Source organism: Cebus imitator, unplaced genomic scaffold, assembly GCF_001604975.1.
Source record: "Cebus imitator isolate Cc_AM_T3 unplaced genomic scaffold, Cebus_imitator-1.0 Scaffold216, whole genome shotgun sequence".
In the NCBI taxonomy this organism is placed as follows: domain Eukaryota; kingdom Metazoa; phylum Chordata; class Mammalia; order Primates; family Cebidae; genus Cebus; species Cebus imitator.
In genome coordinates, this window is record NW_016107531.1 from 1,316,833 (window position 1) to 1,336,426 (window position 19,594).

At 52.5% G+C, this 19,594-nt stretch overlaps 1 protein-coding gene across 3 annotated transcripts; it reads right to left on the bottom strand.

The window, feature by feature from the left end:
- Positions 1-4,825: 4,825 nt before the first annotated feature.
- On the bottom strand, positions 4,826-16,829 carry SLC2A8 (solute carrier family 2 member 8). Of its 3 annotated transcripts, none has more exons than XM_017549102.2 (10): positions 16,666-16,822; positions 16,414-16,576; positions 15,906-16,112; positions 13,783-13,882; positions 11,096-11,292; positions 10,022-10,165; positions 9,759-9,867; positions 7,612-7,785; positions 7,142-7,287; positions 4,826-5,619 (listed from the first exon to the last, which is right to left on the bottom strand). In XM_017549102.2, the coding sequence occupies exons 1-10, from the start codon at positions 16,719-16,721 to the stop codon at positions 5,482-5,484; spliced, it is 1,434 nt and encodes a 477-aa protein (XP_017404591.1). In that variant the 5' UTR covers positions 16,722-16,822; the 3' UTR covers positions 4,826-5,481. The 3 variants fall into 3 exon arrangements, with proteins under 3 accessions (XP_017404591.1, XP_017404593.1, XP_017404590.1); XM_017549101.2 differs by having other exon boundaries at positions 5,057-5,302; positions 16,666-16,825; XM_017549104.2 differs by lacking the exon at positions 7,142-7,287 and having other exon boundaries at positions 16,666-16,829.
- Positions 16,830-19,594: the final 2,765 nt, after the last annotated feature.

Consider the following 19,594-nt stretch of genomic DNA (forward strand, 5'->3'; position numbering starts at 1 on the left):
AAAAAATTAGCCAGGCGTGGTGGCGCATGCCTGTAATCCTAGCTACTCGGGAGGCTGAGGCAGGAGCATCGCTTGAACCCAGGAGGCGGAGATTGCAGTGAGCTGAGATTGTGCCACTGTACACAAGCCTACATGACAGAGTGAGACTCCATCTCAAAAAAAAAAAAAAAAAAAAAAAAAAAAAAAAAAAAGTATATAAGTAAAAAATTGAGGGAGGATACTGTGCCAGGAAGTATAGTATCTACGTATCTACTAGAAGTTTCAGAGAGAGAGAACAGAGAAAATCAGGGGCTGGGATGTCAGAATAAAGACGTAAAAGAAGAACAAGTTCCCAGAAGAAAGTATTGAAGATTCAAAATTGCATGGTATCAGAGGTGTCTGAACCAGAGCAACTTCTCCTTGAGTAGGAGCTGGGTAAAATGAGGCTGAGACCTACTGCGTTGCATTCCCAGACAGTTAAGGCATTCTAAGTCACGGATGAGACAGGAGGTCAGCACAATGTATAGGTCATACAAAGCTTGCTGATAAAACAGGTTGTAGTAAAGAAGCCAGCCCAAGGCTGGATGCGGTGGCTCACACTTGTAATCCCAGCACTTTGGGAGGCCGAGGCAAGCGGATCACAAACTCAGGAGTTCAAGACCAGCCTGGCCAACACAGTGAAACTCTGTCTGTACTAAAAGTATAAAAACTAGCTGGGTGTGGTGGCAGGCACCTGTAATCCCAGCTGCTTAGGAGTCTGAGACAGGAGAATTGCTTGAACCTGGGAGGTGGAGGTTGCAGTGAGCCAAGATTGTACCACTGCACTCCAGCCTGGGCAACAGAGCTAGCCTCCATCTCAAAAAAAAAGAAGCTGGCCCAAACCCAACCAAACCAAGATGGTGACGACAGTGACCTCTGATCGTCCTCACTGCTACACTCCTACCAGCGCCATGACAGTTTACAGATGTCATGGCAACCTCAGGAAGTTTCTTTATATGGTTTAAAAAAGGGTGACATGAATAATCCACCTCTAGTTTAGCATATCATCAAGAAATAACCATAAAAATGGGCAAGCAGCAGCCCTCGGGACTGCTCTGTCTATGGAGTAGCCATTCTTTATTCCCTTACTTTTCTAAAAAACTTGCTTCTGCTGTACTCTATGGACTCACCCGGAATTTTTTCTTGCATGAGATCCAAGAACCCTCTCTTGGGGGTCTGGATTGGGACCCCTTTCCTGTTACAATGGGATAAATGAAAACGTACAGTTAGATTCATGCCTACGAAACGTTACATTGCCAAAGAGAAAATTATGAAAGCTACTGGAGGAGAAAAATAGTTAACCTGCAAAAGAATTAAGTGGCAACATACTTTTCATTAGCCACAGTGGGTGTTTAAAAAGACAACAAAACTTCTTTTTTTTTTTTTTTTTTTTTTGAGACGGAGTTTCACTCTTGTTACCCAGGCTGGAGTGCAATGGCGCGATCTCGGCTCACCGCAACCTCCGCCTCCTGGGCTCAGGCAATTCTCCTGCCTCAGCCTCCTGAGTAGCTGGGATTACAGGCACGCGCCACCATGCCCAGCTAATTTTTTTGTATTTTTAGTAGAGACAGGGTTTCACCATGTTGACCGGGATGGTCTCGATCTCCTGACCTCGTGATCCACCCGCCTCGGCCTCCCAAAGTGCTGGGATTACAGGCTTGAGCCACCGCGCCCGGCCAACAAAACTTCTATCCAGAAATGACAGTAAGCTGGGCACGGTGGCTCACACCTGTAATCCCAGCAATTTAGGAAGCCAAAGTAGGAGAATCACTTGAGGCCAGAAGTTCGAGACCAGCCTGGGTAACATAATGAGACCCTGTCTCTACAAAAAAGAAAAAAAAAGTGACAGTAAAATAAAGGCTTTTTAGGCATGCAGAAACTCGCTCCTTCTGTACCTGTCCTGAAAAAATTAGTGGAATCAGACATGGTAGCCCTGTGAAGGTGTACCCCTGCAAATTAAAATAGAATCCAAGGAGCAAGGTGTGGAACCCAAGAAACAGAGAAATTAACTCAAGAATTCAATGAAAAGGAAACCTACTATCACAGCTTTGCAGCAGGTCCCCCAAATAATAGGTCAGCAAGGAGAAATAAATGGATTCCAGAAGACGGCTGGCGTATTACAGAAGGAAAAGACCTTAGTCAAGTGGTGAAGAAAATGACCTGTTTCTTAAAAAGGGGGGGGAAAAAAAAGACAAAAACTCCAGGAAAAAAGAAATCTAATTTTCTCATGTCTTAAATAAGGTACAAATCCAAATCTGGCATTATTTTAAATAACTGACATAGAATAAGAAAAAATCCACTTTATCTTGATACTTAGAATATTCCTTTTTGAATAATACAGGCTGACATAGGATTATGTCTTTGAGTCCGTTCCACTGGGTTTACAGTAATGATGTTTATGTAACCACAATGTTATAAACACTTCCTCCCCACACTCATAAAGAAGGTCTGGGTTTTATATATTACTAACTTAAAGCCATGTTATCAGTGGCTTTGCTGGAGCAAAGAATCATTTGGACCCAGAAAGCTTATTCTCAAGGCAGCTTCAAAAATTAAAGTGGCGGGGCAGCTCTCCTCACATTTTGATATGTACTTCCCCATCATTTCCCTCGACCTTTCCATCATGTCCCCCCACCTTCCCATCATCTCCCCCACCTTCCCATCATCTCCCCCACATCCCCATCATCTCCCCTGCCTCCCCATCATCCTCCCATCATCTCCCCATCATCTCCCTCCACCTCCCCAGCATGTCTCCCACCTATTATCTCCCCATCATCTCCTCCCACGTCCTCAACATCTCCCCCCACCTCCCCATCATCTCCTCTCACCTCCCCATCATCTCCCCAGCATCTCCCCCACCTATCATCTCCCCCCACCTCCCATCATCTCATCCCATTGCATCATCTCCCCATTATCTACTCCTTGCCTCCTCCTCATCTCCCCAGCATCTCCCCCCACCTCCCCATATCTCCTACATGCTTGCTTTGGCCCATGTTAAGCTTCAGTCTGAAGCTCCAGTTGGTGGCAAGAGAGCAGCCAGAGCCCCAAATCCATAACCTCCAGGCACAAGGCCGGTAGAAAGAGAACATACCTCTAATGATTTTTATTTTATTTTTGAGATAGATTCTCACTCTGTCCCCCAGGCTGGAGTGCAATGGCATGATCTCGGCTCACTGCAACCTCCACCTACCAGGTTCAAGTGATTCTCCCACCTCTGCCTCAGCAGTTCTCCTGCCTCGGCCTCCTGAGTAGCGGGATTATAGGCATGTGCCACCACACCCAGCTAATTTTGTAATTTTTGGTAGAGTCGAGGGTTTTACCATGTTAGTCAGGCTGGTCTTGAACTCCTGACCTCAGGTTACCCAATCACCTCTGCCTCCCAAAGTGTTGGGATTACAGGCGTGAGCCACCAGGCCTGGTGCCCTTTTGTATTTTACTTTTGTTGTTAAAAGGTTTACAAAAGCACATACAATTTTATACCAGCCTGGAAAAAAAGTGTTTGACAATTTGCTAAGATTACTACATTGAGATGCAAAAAGCAATACGGTTCTCACCCGATTAGTGGACTGCCTGCCACACAAGTGTTGGGAATGCGACTGTCAAGGTGCAGCCTTTGCCAGGGGAGATGTTCCTGCTCAGAGACAGGACCCTGCTTCTGGAAGGCCCTCAGGGAAACTGAATTTGCTACAGCTGAGCGTTGTCCAGGGTCCTGTGCGTGGCTTCACACATTTCACTGAAGTAAGAGCAGCTGCTGCAGATCTAGAAACTGATCTCATCTGGAGCCTTGCTCTGCCTGGTCCATGCTGTACCTTTTGTATCCTCAAAAATAGGCCCCTGCTCTCTGCCTTCATTATGTGACTTAAAGGGAAATGCCAAGATGGGCAGGCGCTGGGGCTGCAGAATAGCATGTGTGTTGGAAGTGAGCTCTTTCAAGATAAAACCAAAATCTTTTTTGGGGGGTGGGGTGGGGGTTGGGGTCTTGTTCTGTCTCCCAGGCTGGAGTGCAGTGATGCAGCCTCAAATTCCTGGGCTTAAGCAATCCTCCCACCTCAGCCTCCCAAAGCACTAGGATTATAGGTGTGAGCCTCTGTGCCTGGCAGAACAAAATCTCAACAGGGATGTTATCTCTGCAAAGGGGTGGCTGAAAATAGTTATATCATTGTTTATCCAAATAAATGAGTTAATATTTGTGAAGTGCTTAGGACAGTGCCTAGCAGCTGGTTAACAGCTATAAAAATAATATTAGGCCTGGCACGGTGGCTCACGCCTGTAATCCCAGCACTTTGGGAGGCCGAGGCGGGTGGATCATGAGATCAGGAGTTCAAGACCAGCCTGGACAACATAGTGAAACCCTGTCTCCACTAAAAGTACAAAAATTAGCCAGGCATGGTGGTGTGCACCTGTAGTACCAGCTACTCAGGAGGCTGAGGCAGGAGAATTGCTTGAACCTGGGAGGTGGAGGTTGCGGTGAGCCGAGATTGCACCACTGCACTCCAGCCTGGCGACAGAGTAAGATTCTGCCTCCGAAGAAAAAAATAAAAATAAAAAATAAAAATCTGACTTTGACAAATCCCAAGTAAGTCATCAGCCAGTCAACCTCAGTTGGGATAAGGCTCTAGGTTCTGTTCAGAGATAAAAATGANAAAAAAAAAAAAAAAAAAAAAAAAAAAAAAATTAAATGAGTGCTCACTTCGGCAGCACATATACTAAAAAAAAATTAAATGTTTTCTAATTTTCCTAAAATGAACACTTATTCCTTAGCTAATTAATAATAAAATTATAAAAAAAAGAACAAGAGGTTTCTTTGTTGTTGTTTATTTTTTAAACTCGACAAGATTTGATGGCTGATGACTCAGGGAACTGAGCCCAAGGAAGGAGCCAGAAATTACTTCTCGGTGCCAAGGGCAAGCTTGGCTGACCATGAGAAAGTAAATCCACAGGGTGTCCTAGGTAGCGTCTAGTCCCAGAAGTCATGGGAATAAAGAATAAACCCTTTTCAAACTGAGCTCACACAAAGAGCCCAGAGACACTGACCTGATTTTCTATGTCAATCTTTATTTGGCAAACAAAGTTCCTTCCCAATAAGGCAGCCACATGAGAGGAGTGATCAGGTGCCCAGCACCCAACTTCCAAAAGCACCTCCAGCCAGAAGACAAAGATCCCAGAGGCCCACCTCCCCTTCTGCTGCTTTAGCGTCACGTGTGGAGGGCTGACTGCAGGTCTGCAAAGCTCCAAGGTGATCCCGAGTCCGCAGAGCAGCAGCAGGAACTGGAACAGGAGGCCGGTGAGCCTCCTAGCTCCAGGTTGGGGGCTGGAGGGAGCTCGACACCAAGGAGAAACCCTGCAAACCAAGGCTCCAAGGGGCTGTGCTCCTGGATTCTGGCTCCCCTGGGGCAGGCAGGGGCTCTGGGCTTGGGCCCAGTTCAGAGTCACAGGCTCACGCCATCCCCTAGTGAGTGGCTGTCATCGCCCCTCAAAATGGGCTGTGATTTGTTCCAGAGTCTTTCCTTTGGTTTCAGGGACACAGAACAAGGTGAAAAGGACACTGATGATGCAGAAGGCGGAGGCGAGCCAGAAGGCTCCATAGGGCCTGAGGACCTCCTGCAGAGAGAGGAAAGGCCATGGGTGGATGTGGGGGGAAACCAGGAGGCCCCATGCAATCACTGAGGCAGCTCTGCCACCAGGGGGTCCAGTCCTTTGACCCCAGCCAGTCCTGCCCGAGGCCACACCCATTCTGCCTCCATCCAGCTCTGGGAAGTTGGAGGATAATCTGGCATCCAGTCTGGTGGCCTGGGCCAAGCACTGTCCAAGGTATCGAGGTCTTATGGCTTGGGAAACTGAGGCTCACAGCAATGAAGTGACTGCCTCAAGGCCAGAGACCCGCTATCCAGTAACAGCTAGGCACCTGCTCCAGGTCTGACTCCAGGGCCCACAGACCCACCCTCCACCCTCAGCTTTGGCCCCACCCTCCACCCTCAGCTTTGGCCCCACCCTGAGGCCCCTGGGGGGTTTTCAGAGTGTGGTGGGAATGGGTGAGATAGGGCAGAGTGAGCATGGCCCCAGGAGCATATGGGGACTCTTGGGGCTAGTGGCATGAAGGCAGGAGTAAGCCGTCCCCTTCGGTTAGAGCCTGTCCCCCCATACCCCACCACCATGATCTCCCATATGCCAGAACTAAAAAGGTGCTTCTCAGCTCCTCCTCCTCTGGGACCTGGTGATCTCTCCCTCCTTGAAGGCCTTCTCCTGGCCTCTTGGACATTGGCTCCCCAGGTCACTGTTAGGTCCTTTGTCACTTCCTTCTTGGCTTCTTTTCCTCCCTCTTTTGCTGCCCATCCCCTCCCAGCCCCCAGCAAGTCATCTCTACCCCAGGCATCAGCCCGGGGCAGCCCTAAGTAGGTGCCAGGCTCTGTACAGACTCCAGGCTGGCCCCTCACTGACCCACCCCACTACGTCCTAACCCAGCCCCGTTGCAGTTCATTCTCCCACCATTGTCATGGCCTTTCCAGCCCCTGTCATAAAGGGGACTCTGTCTATCTTGTTCATTGCTGTTCCTGGTGCCTTGAATAGGGCTGGACATGGCACATGTCAGGAGACCTGAGGGCACAAATGACTGAACAAACCACCAGATCATCTACTCCAGAGCCGTCTCTGTCAGCTGGGACCGTGAGAAGGCAACAAAATGATGAGCTGAATGGATGCTCCCATCAGCCTTGAGAGCAAGCTGCTGTTACTCTCCTCCAGTTTCAGCCAAGGAAGCAGGCTCAGAGAAAGTAAGCATCACACCCAAGTTCACACAGCCAGGGTGGGGCTGGAGCCCAGTCCTGTCAGCTCTTCCCATGTAGACCTTAGGTTCAAGGCCCGTGTTCCTGACATTCTCTAAGGGGAGAGGCCAGCTGTGCCATCTGACTGCCGAGATGGGCAAGGACTCCTGAGGGGTCACAGCCTGGGTTCCCCATCTGGCCCAGCCCATCTGCCTCCACTTTGCCTTGCCCAAGATGGCCAGTGGCCCAGGCATGGTGGGGCTCAGCCTGCGTGTATGGCCCCGCCCCTGAATCTTCTGCCATACAAGTGGCTTTAGAAACTGCTTCTTTCTGACATGCAGTTGGCCGAGGGTTGCACTCACCATGAGACTGCTGAATTCCTTGGTCACGAGAAAGGCCATGAGCCAGTTAGCGAGGACGCAGACGCCTGTTGCCACGCCCTTGACGTGCAGAGGGAAGATCTCTGACATGAGGAGCCAGGGGATGGGCCCCCACCCCACGGCAAAGCCTGCAGGAGTGAGACAGGCGTCAGGGCCCATAGGGCTGGGCTCCTTGGCTCGCCGCAGAGCCAAGAGACCCAGTTTCCCAGCCTGTAGGGCTGAGGGGTCCTGGATCCCAGCGTGGGCCTTCGATGGGGCCTGCTCAGAGAGCTGCTCAGGGGATTCGGTGAAAGGAATGCAGAGTGGCCTAGTTCAGCATCTGTGTGTGGTCAGAGCTATCAATGCAGAGCCTGGGATCTACGATGCAAGAGGTGAGCTAGGGAAGACCCCAGCTGCCCGGGACCGCCAGAACAGGGCTGGGGGATCACCTCCCACTCCCATGGGCCCCTTACCGGCGATGAAGAGACACATGCTGCCCACGGCCAGCCAGGCCAGCCCCACGCTGGCATCAACAGGCTCTGTGGAGATGGGTGCCGAGAGGGCCACATGCGAGGAGTTGCCAGGGCTACCCTGGGTCAGCTTGAAGTAGGCACCGAAGGCACTCATGCTGAACACCATGACCATACCTGTAGGCGGGAGGGCAGCAGTGGGCACGGCGCTGGGAGAATGGCCCAGGGTACAGCAGTGTGGCCTGGACACCTCCGGGGTGGGGGGGGTCTGGCTCCCAGAGAGCGGCCAGCTTGGTATTCTGGTACCTTGGCCCCAGGAGCCCTGACTGGGTGGCAGCCATCCCTCCGTGGAAGTTCACCTCAGTGAACTGCAGAAAGTTCCTGGAGCAGACCCTCTGGCCCGAGGAAGCAGGGGTGCAGCAGCAGCAGCAGGCAACCCCCAGCCCCAACGGTCGCCTTTGCAGCAGCCCCTGAGGACCAAATGTCTGTACCCAGCTCTTGCTGAAGGCCTCACGTGGATCCTTTGCCACTCCTCACAACAGCGCTGAGGGAGGTGCTGCTATTACCCCCATTTCCCAGAGGCGGAGACTGAGGCTCAGAGAGGTAAAGTCACTTGCCCAAAAGGACCACAAGCTCCTGAGCTGTGGGTAACATCCCCCATGGGCACCGAGGAAGGAGAACTGTTCTGACGCCAGGTACAATTAGTGCCTGAAGAATATCTTAGTTTATAGTGTTATTGCTCAGCTATTTCCTTTATGTAATCCTTCATATATGATCATATGTTAGTTTATAGAATTAGTGCTTGAAGTGTAACTTACTGTTTACATATATCTAGCATACTTAGTTCTATATAATTTTCTATATAATCATATAGGTATTGTAGCCGGAGCTGTACTGACACATTTAGTGCTGATTTATAGAACCCTTCCATATACCCATAGAGTAGTTTGTAGTAGGAGGAATGCCTAGAGCAGTCACAGAACAGAAGCAGTACATGGGAAAACGGCCAGACCAGGACGAGAACCAAAGACCCAGGCGGTGGCGTCCCTGCCTGAAAGGGCATACGCTGTATGGCAGGCTTGGAGCAAGTACCTCTCCTCCTGATAAAGGAGTTGTAGTACCTTGCATCCAGTTCCTGTGGAAAGTAGGCCTCGGGCCTGAGATCCTGGAAATAACCGAGGAAGAAGAACCACTCTGGTGTGACCAGTCATTGCGGCTGTACACCCTGTCAGTCTTTTCTCTCTTCTGTGCTAGCTCAAAGAATCCTCCCATAAATATCCTAAGAGAAGGGCACAAATCTGTCAGCTCCCACTGCACTGGCTTACAGTATCCTTCTATTAGAAATCCTTTGAAGTCTCCAGCCCCCAGATAAGAAGTGTTGCACACGACACCTGTTGCACACAGCCCACCTCCTTGCCTCTGTGACCTAATGGGGGTGGACCCCTTTTCTGTACACAACCCCCTACTACTGCACACAGCACAGCCCCCTGCTGCGCATGCCCCCCCCCCGCTCAGGTGACATAATGGGGTGGTCCCCTCGCTTGTAACTCACGTGATTATGTATGCCCTATTACTAAGCCTATAGATGATGGCCTCACTCACGACCCTGCCCCCTGCTTGTACCTAATAAATACACATGCTCTGGGGCATTTGGGGGCCACCACCGCTGGTCTCCGCTCACAGGTGGTGTGGCCCCTTAAGTCCAGATGCTCTTCACCAGTTCTTCAGTGTCCTGTCTCTTTACTTCTTATATCCTGCACCTCAACACAGCATAGTAGACACCCCACAACTCTGTGGGGCCTCCACAGCCCTACATCTGGCTCCCAACATGTGGATACCCTACACTGAGTCACTTCACCTTCCTGGCTCTCAGTTTCCCCATCATAAGCTGGGCCCGTGATGGTGCCTTCTAGTGGGTTCGCCACAGAGGTTAAAGGCATGGTGTGGGAGCACTGCTAGCGTGGACAGGCCTGCTGTGAGTGCCTGGTGGTGAGCTGCCGTCAAATCATGGCCGCATTAGTCCACGATGTTTGTCATCACAAATGCCCCCTGTCCTCCTTTTGCAATGTGGTGGCCTTGGCAAAGGCCCTCTAGCCCATGGTGGGGAGACTGGCCCAGGGCACCCATCCTGCACAGGATCAAGCCCTCACCTGACAAGGCCAGGAGCAGCCTCCGCCCTGCTCTGTCCATGATGAGGGCCGCCACGGCTGTGAACAGCACCTGGATGACGCCCACAATGATGGAGGCCAGGCTGCTGTCCTGGGGGAGACGGAGCCAAGGCATCAGGGGGGTCAGCCGAGAACTGGGTCCCTCCCTCTCCAGGCCTGTGCTGGGTGGCTGGGCCCTAGGCTGGGGGAGGAAGCTCCATCTCTGTGGGGGCTGGACCAGGCAGGCCAGGCAGAGGCCCCTTTACCTTGAACTTGGCCTCTTCAAAGATGGTCTCTGTGTAGAACATGATGGCGTTGACTCCCGACAGCTGCTGGAAGGCCATCAGGGAGACGCCGATGACGAAGGGCTTGTAGATGCCAGGCTGCCACAGCAGGGCCAGGTGGAAGCCCTGCTCTGACGGAGATTGGCCATCAGGATCTCTCTCCTCCCTCCTGCAAGGGGCTCCCCTCTGTGGGCCCGCTGTCCTAAGGGCTTGGAGAGTGAGTCTCGGCTCATCCTAGTGCCCCCTGTGTCCTCAGCTGTGCAGACAAGTCCCAGCCTCCTCATGTGTCAGGTGAGAAGACCCTCATCTGCCCAGAGCACTTTCTGATAGGTGCGGGGAGCCACACACAGGTGACCTGGGCAAAGAGCAAGCTGCTGCCCTCATCCCTGCCACCACCAACACATCCAGTACCTGCTTCAGGTTTGGACCTGGCCGTCTCCATTGACCCTCCCCTCCCACTGAACCCACCCTCCTCAGAGACCTGTGTCCTCCTCACTGACCCCACCCTTCTCAATAAGCCCCACTTTACCCACTAAGCCCCACCCTCCCAAGCCCCACCTTCCCCACTGAGCCCTGCCCACCACTGTGAAGCATGTACTCTGACTCCCAAGTTACAGATGAAGAGCTAAGGCTTAAAGACCAGAAGGGCACACAGCAGGTACGGGGCAGGGTAGGGGCTTCAAACCCATGGCTGGGTGACTGTAAAACCAGACTCTTAACCCTCTCCCCTGCCCTACAACTCCCTTGTTAAATCCAAGTCCTCAGCTCTGCCTCTGTTTCCCCCACCACGCCTGGCTATTCTCTTCCTGGGACAATAAGTATAAAGGCTCAAGCTTTGCTGGTGACCTCGGAGGCTAGGGCCCAGCTCCGTGGGGCTCCAGCTGTCTCTGCCTGCTCAAAGACAGGACAACTCTGGGCCTGTCCTCGCTGAGGGTGGAGGGTGGACAGGCACCTCCCTGTCCCCTGCCCTCCCGGTGTGTGGCCTTGGGAACAGGCTGTGCTACCCTCCCCTAACTGCTGTCCCACTCCTGTCTGCTCTGACTTCCAGCTTCTCACCTGCTCGGCCCCAATCGGGGGTTCTTCCCAGCCCTGCTCGGAGCCCCACAGGAACTGCAGGGCGGCCATGGCCTCCTGGCGCCTGTGCTGAGTCAGCAGGAAGCGTGGGGTCTCAGGCATGAAGCACATGAGCAGCAGCATGAGGGAGGGAGGCACGCAGCCCAGCACAGCCAGCCAGCGCCACTCCAGCACCCAGCCTGCAGGGGGGCAGGGGAGGCTGGCGTCAGAGCCAGGGCAAGCCAGCCTGGGCCTTGCCAGCCTCAAAGACTCAGCTTTAGAGATGGGGCCTTGCTGCCTCTGCACATCTGCCTCGTGTTTGCTACTGACATTACCACAATTGTTCATGAAGGCACCTGGCACCGGCCAACCACACCAGCTGTAGAAGTGATGGTGGGCATGGCAACGTGGACATTACTAGGCTACGTCTGTTCAGCGAAACATTTATGTAGCCATGAAACAAAGGATGAAATGCTTGCTGCATATCCACGTGGTATGATATGGTACCATTTGTACAAGAGGTGGGTGAGGGAAGATAAATATGCGTATCCTTCATATGCACAGACTCTCTGAAGGCTACCAAGAAACAGGCAATGCGGGCTCCCCAAGACAGGAAAGGGACAGAGGTGGAGGACGGTTTTCACTGGACATCTCCCCACTCTGGCACTTGAGTGCTGAATCATTTGAATGCACTATCTATTCAAAGTATACATGAAAGTAGAGAGGTGAGAGGATTTTGCTGTCTTGATATATGAAGGACAGCATAAGTGCAGAGTCATCAGCCTTGTATAAAGTCAAAAGGTTCTCTTACAAAGGGGCCTTGGAATAAATGAATCTAGGGCATTGCTGCTCTAATTATTATTTTTTTGAGATGGGGTCTTGCTCTGTCACCTACGCTGGAGTGCAATAGCATGATCTCAGTTCACTGCAACCTCCACCTCCTGGGTTCAAGCAATTCTCCTGCCTCAGCCTCCTGAGTAGCTGGGATTATAGGCACCCATCACCATGCCCGGCTAATTTTTTCCTTTTAGTAGAGATGGGACATGGACATTATGGGGTTTCACCACGTTGTTCAGGCTGGTCTTGAACTCCTGTACTTGTGATCCACCCACCTTGGCCTCCCAAAGTGTTGGGATCATAGGTATGAGCCACTGCGCCTGGCCTGCTCTAATTATTAATTTTTCCCAAGGCTAAGGCTTACCCATCCCCAGTTCCCAGTGGAAAAATACCTCTAAGATAGACATGATATCCTATTGTTCTTCTGTGCTGGGGTGCAGACAGTTGTTCCACGAAGTCTAGTTGTGGGAACATTATTGCCCCAATGTGAAGCAAACGTGTCACCACCATGTCACTTTGTCATGTTAACAGAGTTCACCCACCCCGGTCGATCAAAACTGACAGAAATTGATTGGTGAGAGGCAGGAAAAGCAACGAGTACATGTTAAGATGCTCGGAAGATAATGCCACGGGTGGAGGGACACCCAGTACCTGTCCCCCAAACTATGAATGTCAATGCCTGCACACATGGGGGCTTTGGTTTACTCAAGTCTCCCAAAGTAGCCAGACAAGATTCTGAATTAGATAGGGTGGTTAAATGGGTAAAAATGAAAGACTGAAGACCTGTATATCATCCACCCTGAAGATGCAGAGGGCTTGTGCACTGGGCCAGTCCACAGCCTGTCAGGCCCCTGAGGCCTCCTACCCCGATGGTCCCCTGTGGTTCTCAGGCCATCCCTTGACAATTCTCATTTGGAACCCACTGTTAGGCACTTTTCATGTGTCACTTAATTTAATGGACAGGTACTGGACTAGAGGTTATGTCCATTTCAAGACAGGGAAACTGAGGCTTCCAGAGGTGGTGTGACTTGGCCAAGGTCACACAGCAAGTAGGAGAGGCTATCCCCAAACCCAGAACGGTCAGATTTGAAGCCTGCCCTTGATTTTTTGTTTTGTTTTCTGAGACAGAGTCTTGATCTGTCGCCCAGGCTGGAGTGCAGTGGCACAATCTCAGCTCCTGAGTTCAAGCAGTTCTTCTGCCTCAGTCTCCTGAGTAGCTAGGATTATAGGCAGGTGCCACCATACCTGGCTAATTTTTGCATTATGAATAGAGACAGGGTTTTACCATATTGGCCAGGCTGATCTCGAACTCCTGACCTCGTGATCTGCCCGCCTTGGCCTCCCAAAGTGCTGGGATTACAGGCGTGAGCCACCACGCCTGGCCGCCCTGTTTTTAAAGCTTCTTCATGCTGGCCCAGGTTTGCCCCCAGGGTTCCCAGGAACCCGCCTTCTTCACATTGCAACTCACTAGCATGGTGAATACAGCATTGACATTCTCAAGGGTACTTGCTCAGCCCTTCAGGCGCCTGGGCTGAAGATTTTTACAGGGACCCACCCACCCCTGGAGCCCTCTAGTTTGTCACTGCACAGTAAGGTACTGCCCTAACCAGTCAGGCATTCCTACACCCCTAGAGGGGGCTTCAGGGAAGAGGAGGATATCACCTTCTCCAGCTGTCCCTGGAACTCAGACCCACCTATCCCAAGGTCCCAGGAAGGTGATCTGGAGCCTGGCACGTTGGGCACTGGCTGTGTGACCTCAGAAAAGTCCCTTGACCTCCCTGAATCTCTGTTTACACATCTGTAAAATGGCCACATGACCACGAACAGGAAGCAAGAGATAATGACGACTATACCTGCCAGGTAGGCCAGGAGGATGCCGATGACGACCATCAGCTGCACACAGGAGCCGAGCAGCCCCCGGACTGCTGGGTAGGAGATTTCAGAGATGTAGACCTGCCAGCAATAAGATGAGGCTTTACTTGGGCTCCAAGAGTTCTTTTTTTTTTTTTTTTGGGACGGAGTTTCGCTTATTACCCAGGCTGGAGTGCAATGGCGCGATCTCGGCTCACCGCAACCTCCGCCTCCTGGGTTCAGGCAATTCTCCTGTCTCAGCTTCCTGAGTAGCTGGGATTACAGGCGCGCGCCACCATGCCCAGCTAATGTTGTTTTTTTTTTTTTTTTTTTTTTTTTTGTATTTTTAGTAGAGACGGGGTTTCACCGTGTTGACCAGGATGGTCTGGATCTCTTGACCTCGTGATCCACCCGCCTCGGCCTCCCAAAGTGCTGGGATTACAGGCTTGAGCCACCGCGCCCGGTCTCCAAGAGTTCTTAAAAGTAAAAAATCTCAGCCATTCAGAGCTGAGGAAAGTCCTCACTGGGGTTACGGCAGGCCCTGAAGGCCCTTAGTGGAACCTGCCCAGGTGAGCAGAGCCATCCCTAGGTCCCCACCACTGAATCATCTGTGGCAGGTGTTTAAAGAGGATTAAGGGTAATGGAGAGGGCTGCGTGTGATGGCGAGAGGCGGTGGGCACAGAGCTTCTCAAGCCTTCATTTAATGTGCACAGACACCCTGGATAAAATGCAGATTCTGATGCAGTAGGTCTGGGCAGGGGAAAGATTCTGTCTTGCTAACCAGCTCCAGGTGACGCCCACCCAAGATCCTAGCCCGAGACCCACGCTTTGAGTGGTGGCCTTGGACCAGAAGTAGGAACACTCCACTTCGGTCACTACCAGTGGCTGCCACTGCTCCCTCCTGGGCCCACAGGCCACCAGGTCCTCACCCATCATCTAAGGTTATTAACAGCTTAGGCCCTAACACAGGTGTGTTTCTGCCCAGTTAAAAAAATCAAAGACGCCGGGACTCAGTGGCTCATGCCTGTAATCCCAGCACTTTGGGAGGCCGAGGCAGGTGGATCACGAGGTCAAGAGTTTGAGACTAGTCTGGCCAACATAGTGAAACCCCGTCTCTACTAAAAATACAAAAAATTAGCCGGGCGTGGTAGTGTGTGCATGTAATCCCAGTTACTCGGGAGGCTAAGGCAGGAGAATCGTGTGAACTCAGGAGGTAGAGGCTGCAGTTGTGCCACTGCATTCCCGCATGGGTGACAGTGCGAGATTCCGTCTCAGTCCAGCTGCTGCTGCCGCTTAGCAAATGTTGGTGAAATGCGCAGAGTGGCTGCTTTCAACCTTACTCAGGTGAGGTATTGTCTAAGCCCATGACCCGGGGCAGTTCACGGATCACCCAGTTGTCAGGGTCCAGTCCTCCACAAGCCATGCCAGGGCTGTCTATGCAAAGTAGACACTACCTGCATTGTAGTAAATCCTGACCACTGAATCCTGACCACTACCTCAGGGGCTAATGCCAAAATCCCTGTTTTCCAGAGAGGGAAACTGAGGCCCAGGGAGGCACTGCTCAGGCCAGTGGCAGAGCTGGGATTTGACCCAGATGTGGGCAGCCTGGGTCACGAGAGGGAGAAGGGGAAGATGGGGAAGCCAGAGGGGCTGGCCTGTGAGAAGGGAAGGGGAACGCAGAGGCCAGTAGCAACCCCAGGACAAATCAGGACAGGAACTTCTGCTAATTGCAGTCAGTGACTGGAAGCCAGGGATGAAAACCATAATGTGAGGAGTGGGCTCCTGTGGATCATCTGCAGGTTTGCAGAGCAAAAGAGGGGCATGGCTAAGTGGGACAACCCTGGGTTCCAGCACCTGCTTCTCCTCTGACTAGCTGTGGACACTGCCTGGGCAAAGGACTTCATCTTTCCAAGACTCCATGTCATGACCTCAGTGTAACTGGAGGTAATAGCAGGCTTCCTCCCAGGGTCAAAGGGAGGGACTACGAGATAACGCAGGGACTTCAGGCCTGGCACCCAGAAGGTCCCGCCAGGGGAGCTGCTCACCCAGATTTGGGGAGCGGCTTGTCCCAATCCTCTTTGGTCTCAGGCCCCAAGACGGGACACTCGCGAGACGGGACACTCACCGGGGCCACTAGGGAGGCAACACCGCAGGCCAGGCCGGTGAGAAGGCGGCCCCCCAGCAGCATCCACACGTCCTGGGCCGCGGTGATGACAGCAAAGCCGGTCACGAAGGGCACGGAGCACAGCAGGAGGCTCAGCTTGCGCCCGGCGCGGTCCACCAGCCAGCCGCCCAGCACACCCCCTGCCGCGGCGCCTAGGGTCACGACGGCCTGGGGGCGGGTGGCGGCTGAGGAGAAGGCGCCGAAGCCGCGGCCGGTCCTCGCCCTCCGCCCACCCCCGCGGGCTCAGAGGGAAGTGGGCGACCCCAGGCAGGGGAGACAGCGCCCAGCGCCCGTCCCGAGGGGAGGGGTGGGGGGAAGGGGCCGGATGCCCATCTCGTGGGGAGGGGTTGGGGGCAGAGGGGCTCTATGCTCGTCCTGCGGGGAGGGGTGGAGGGCGGAGGGGCCCGATGCCCGTCCTGAGGGGAGGATGCGGGGTCCCGGGGCTGGAGGAGTGAGCCCGGGGCCTCACCCCGAACCAGGAGGCTGCTTCGTCGTCCAGGCGCGGGGCCGGGGGCGCGGCGCGCTGCAGGCTTGGGATGGCCGGGGAGCTGTAGCCGAGCGCGAAGCCGAAGCTGAGTGGGCCCAGAGTAGCGGCGAAGGCTGCAAGGAAGACGCGGCGGCCGCGGGGCGCGCTGCGGACACAGGGTGGAGGGTGAGCGGAGACGGCGCGGAGGAGCGGGAGGGCAAGGCCGCGTGCGGGCCCAGGTTCCCCGCAGCTCACCTGCCGCCAGGCGGCTCCAGAAGCGGCTGGGTCTCCTCAGGGTCTTCGGGCGTCATATCCACGGCCAACGCCAATCTGGCGGCTCCGGCGCCTGAACCGACACCAGCCCCGCGCGTGCGGCCCGCACCGGCCTCTCGCCGCCAATGGGCGGCGGGAGGCGGGGGTCGGAGCTGGGACGAAATCGGAACAGCAGAGCAGGAACAGCCAATAGGAATGCAAGGCGGGGTTAGCGACTACGCTTGGACCCGCCCTTCATATTAAAGCAGACCAATGGCAGCATAGAGCCAATTAGCACAGCGCGCTGGAACCGCCCCTAGGACGGAGCAGCCCTAAGTACAGGTGGGGCGGAGTTTCCGTCTGGGGGCACAACCACCCAATTGGAGTGTGGTGCGAGCACGTAGGCGGGGCCAGAGAGCTGCCTCTGGACTGGGCTACCCAATGACATTGGAGGGAGGAAATTTATTTATTTTTTTTGCCTGGCACCTCCTCTCAATCTAGCTTCGACCAATGAGGGTAGGGGCGGGCGAAGGCGGAGCACGTGGACCTCAGCCCTGACTTTCCGCCCCCAACTCCGAGTAGCTGCAGACCTCCCTAGGTCAGGTCTGCATTTCCTGCCCCGCGTTAATCGCTGCCCTGAGGCCTTATTGGAGGCGTCCGACCTCTGCCTGGGCCCAGCTCTGCAGGAGAGAGATCCTCCAAACAGACTGTCTTGGGCCTCCTCCCTCTCCTCTCGGACGCCGAGACTGGTCAGACGCTCCAGCTGAGCTGCTGGGGGCGAAGGCGTGTCCCTGTACACCGACACCCACCCTCACGCCTTCCAGATTGCCGAAGGCTCGGGCTTACAGGTGCTGAGGACCAGTGGTAGGTGGGGTCCCCCACGCCACCTGTGTGACAGATCTGGGCGCAACGCTTCCTCTTAAGTTTCACTCACTTCACAGGGAATCCTGACTCTTGAATCTTCATCTACCTGCCTCCAAAGTTTGAGTTCCCTGGGGATTTGAATGGCAACTTCTCGTGTGCACCCAAGTCGAATGATGAGGCACTGTTGGATCTCACCAGTTGTACCCAATTCATACTCGACACTGGGTGCGGGCAGCTGCGGTGGAGTGTGGGTATAATTCTGGAAAGAGCCACGGCATGGAAATAAGAGGCTTGGCTTGTAATCCCTCTCTGGGCCTTGTGTTTCCTCATCTCTAAGTGGGGATGACCGTTATCTTCCAGGAGAGTTGTGACGCAAGGTAATGTATATAAAAGACATATGAAACACTCAAATGCTAACCGGTATGATTATGATACTCATTTGACATACTGCAGTCACCTGATGGTTCTAGCAACCAACATTTTTCCACCCTGACCACAAAACTATCTTAAAAGACTTAGGCAACTGCCCTCTGTACTTCCACAGCATCTAGCGCTTGAGTTATGTATTCTTATCACAGCCTTTATCACTGCTTTGTGATACTCCATTTACTTCTGTCCTTCCCCAATGAACATGACCTCCTCTGGAGAGTAGGCACTTGGTGTTTGGAGAGTGGATGAATGCCTCAAACTCCATGGGCAGACACTGCATTTGGATGATTTACTCTATGACTCAGCCAGTCGGGTACACGGAAAGGATTATGTCGGCAGGATGCTCCAGTGCCAGACAGCCCTCTGAGCCACGGACTCCTACAAACCTGTTCCTACCCTGTGGCCAATGGTTTCCCTTCCCATGAGTGTGCAGAACTGACTTCTTAGCCTTTGTAAACAAATAATGTTGCCAGAACAGCCTCCTGCCCACTTTCCATAGGCAAAGCACCAATAGCCGGATCAGTAGGTTCCATCTCTTGCCCTCACTACATCACTCTTCAGACCCATGACTCTTGTCAAATTATGGGTGCCTCTAATGCTGCTGATTTGGAAGAATGCTCTAAAATAGCCCGTGGGTTTTTTTATGCTGTGCTGTGAAGCAAGACACTTCAGGAAAGAAAAAGGAAAAACACAGATATAAACTCATAAAGCTTACAAATAAGTTTAACATGAAAAACACCAGCCAGATCCAACAGACACAAGGTACTTAGCCTGTCTCTGCGTGGCAGAAACGAGGAAAGCAAGGGCTCTGGAGTCAAAGAACTTGCAGGTTCAAACGACTGCCCCTTTCTGAGCCTGTTTCCTTATTTGAAAAGCAAGAATAATAAAACATAATTCATGAAACTGTTGGTGGGGTTGGGACACAGTGTTTTTTCCCCCTATATAGGAAAAGGGCATAAAAAACAAAGAAAGAATGGGCATGCTAAATGCTGCAAAGAATATGAGCAGGCACATTTGGTTATAAACAGCCCCATCTGGGTATACCTAAAAAGCACTTCTTTATTACTCTTGCCTCTTGCCTTCTGCCAAAGATGAACCAAGCAGCCTTCAGCTTGGGCTCATCATGTTGATTTGTTTGTGCAAAGGACAGAGAGGGGAGCTCTCTCCACAGTGTGCAAGGCCCACTAGGAGGTAGGATCCAAACTTCTATAAAATCTGTCAGACCAAGGTCCTGTCAAACTCAGTTCTCCACACTCACAAAGCCTGCAGAAGAACTCTTCAGAGTCGCTTTAACAGGGTCAGTAACAGAAAGTTTCTTTTGATGAGTAATGAAAGCAGGAAGAGATAGAATAAAATTGAATGGGCTAGACTAAAGCCAAAGTTAAAATGCCTTTTCACACAGATTAAAATATTTACAAACAATGCTAGTGAAACTGCATCTCCCCTTGGCTAGTGGCTGAAATTTCACTATTTCTTTTGTACTTAGCCCAGTCCAGATTTCTTTCTGCTTGCTCTGGAGAGGGAGCTAGGAAAGGCAGATAAACCAAATTATTATCTTCATATCATTTATGTGAAAGAGTGAAGGGACTCAAAAAAAGGAGGACTTTGGGAATGCTTTTTTTTTTTTTTTTTTTTTTTT

What these genes read in the sequence shown, in the direction of transcription:
- SLC2A8 (XM_017549101.2), bottom strand. Translation starts at nt 16,721, where the DNA reads ATGACGCCCGAAGACCCTGAGGAGACCCAGCCGCTTCTGGAGCCGCCT. An exon ending in CTGGAGCCGCCTGGCGGCAG is followed by an intron (nt 16,577 to 16,665) that starts GTGAGCTGCGGG and finishes CTGTGTCCGCAG; the next exon opens with CGCGCCCCGCGGCCGCCGCG. An exon ending in AGGAATTCAGCAGTCTCATG is followed by an intron (nt 5,303 to 7,141) that starts GTGAGTGCAACC and finishes TAGGAGGCTCAC; the next exon opens with CGGCCTCCTGTTCCAGTTCC.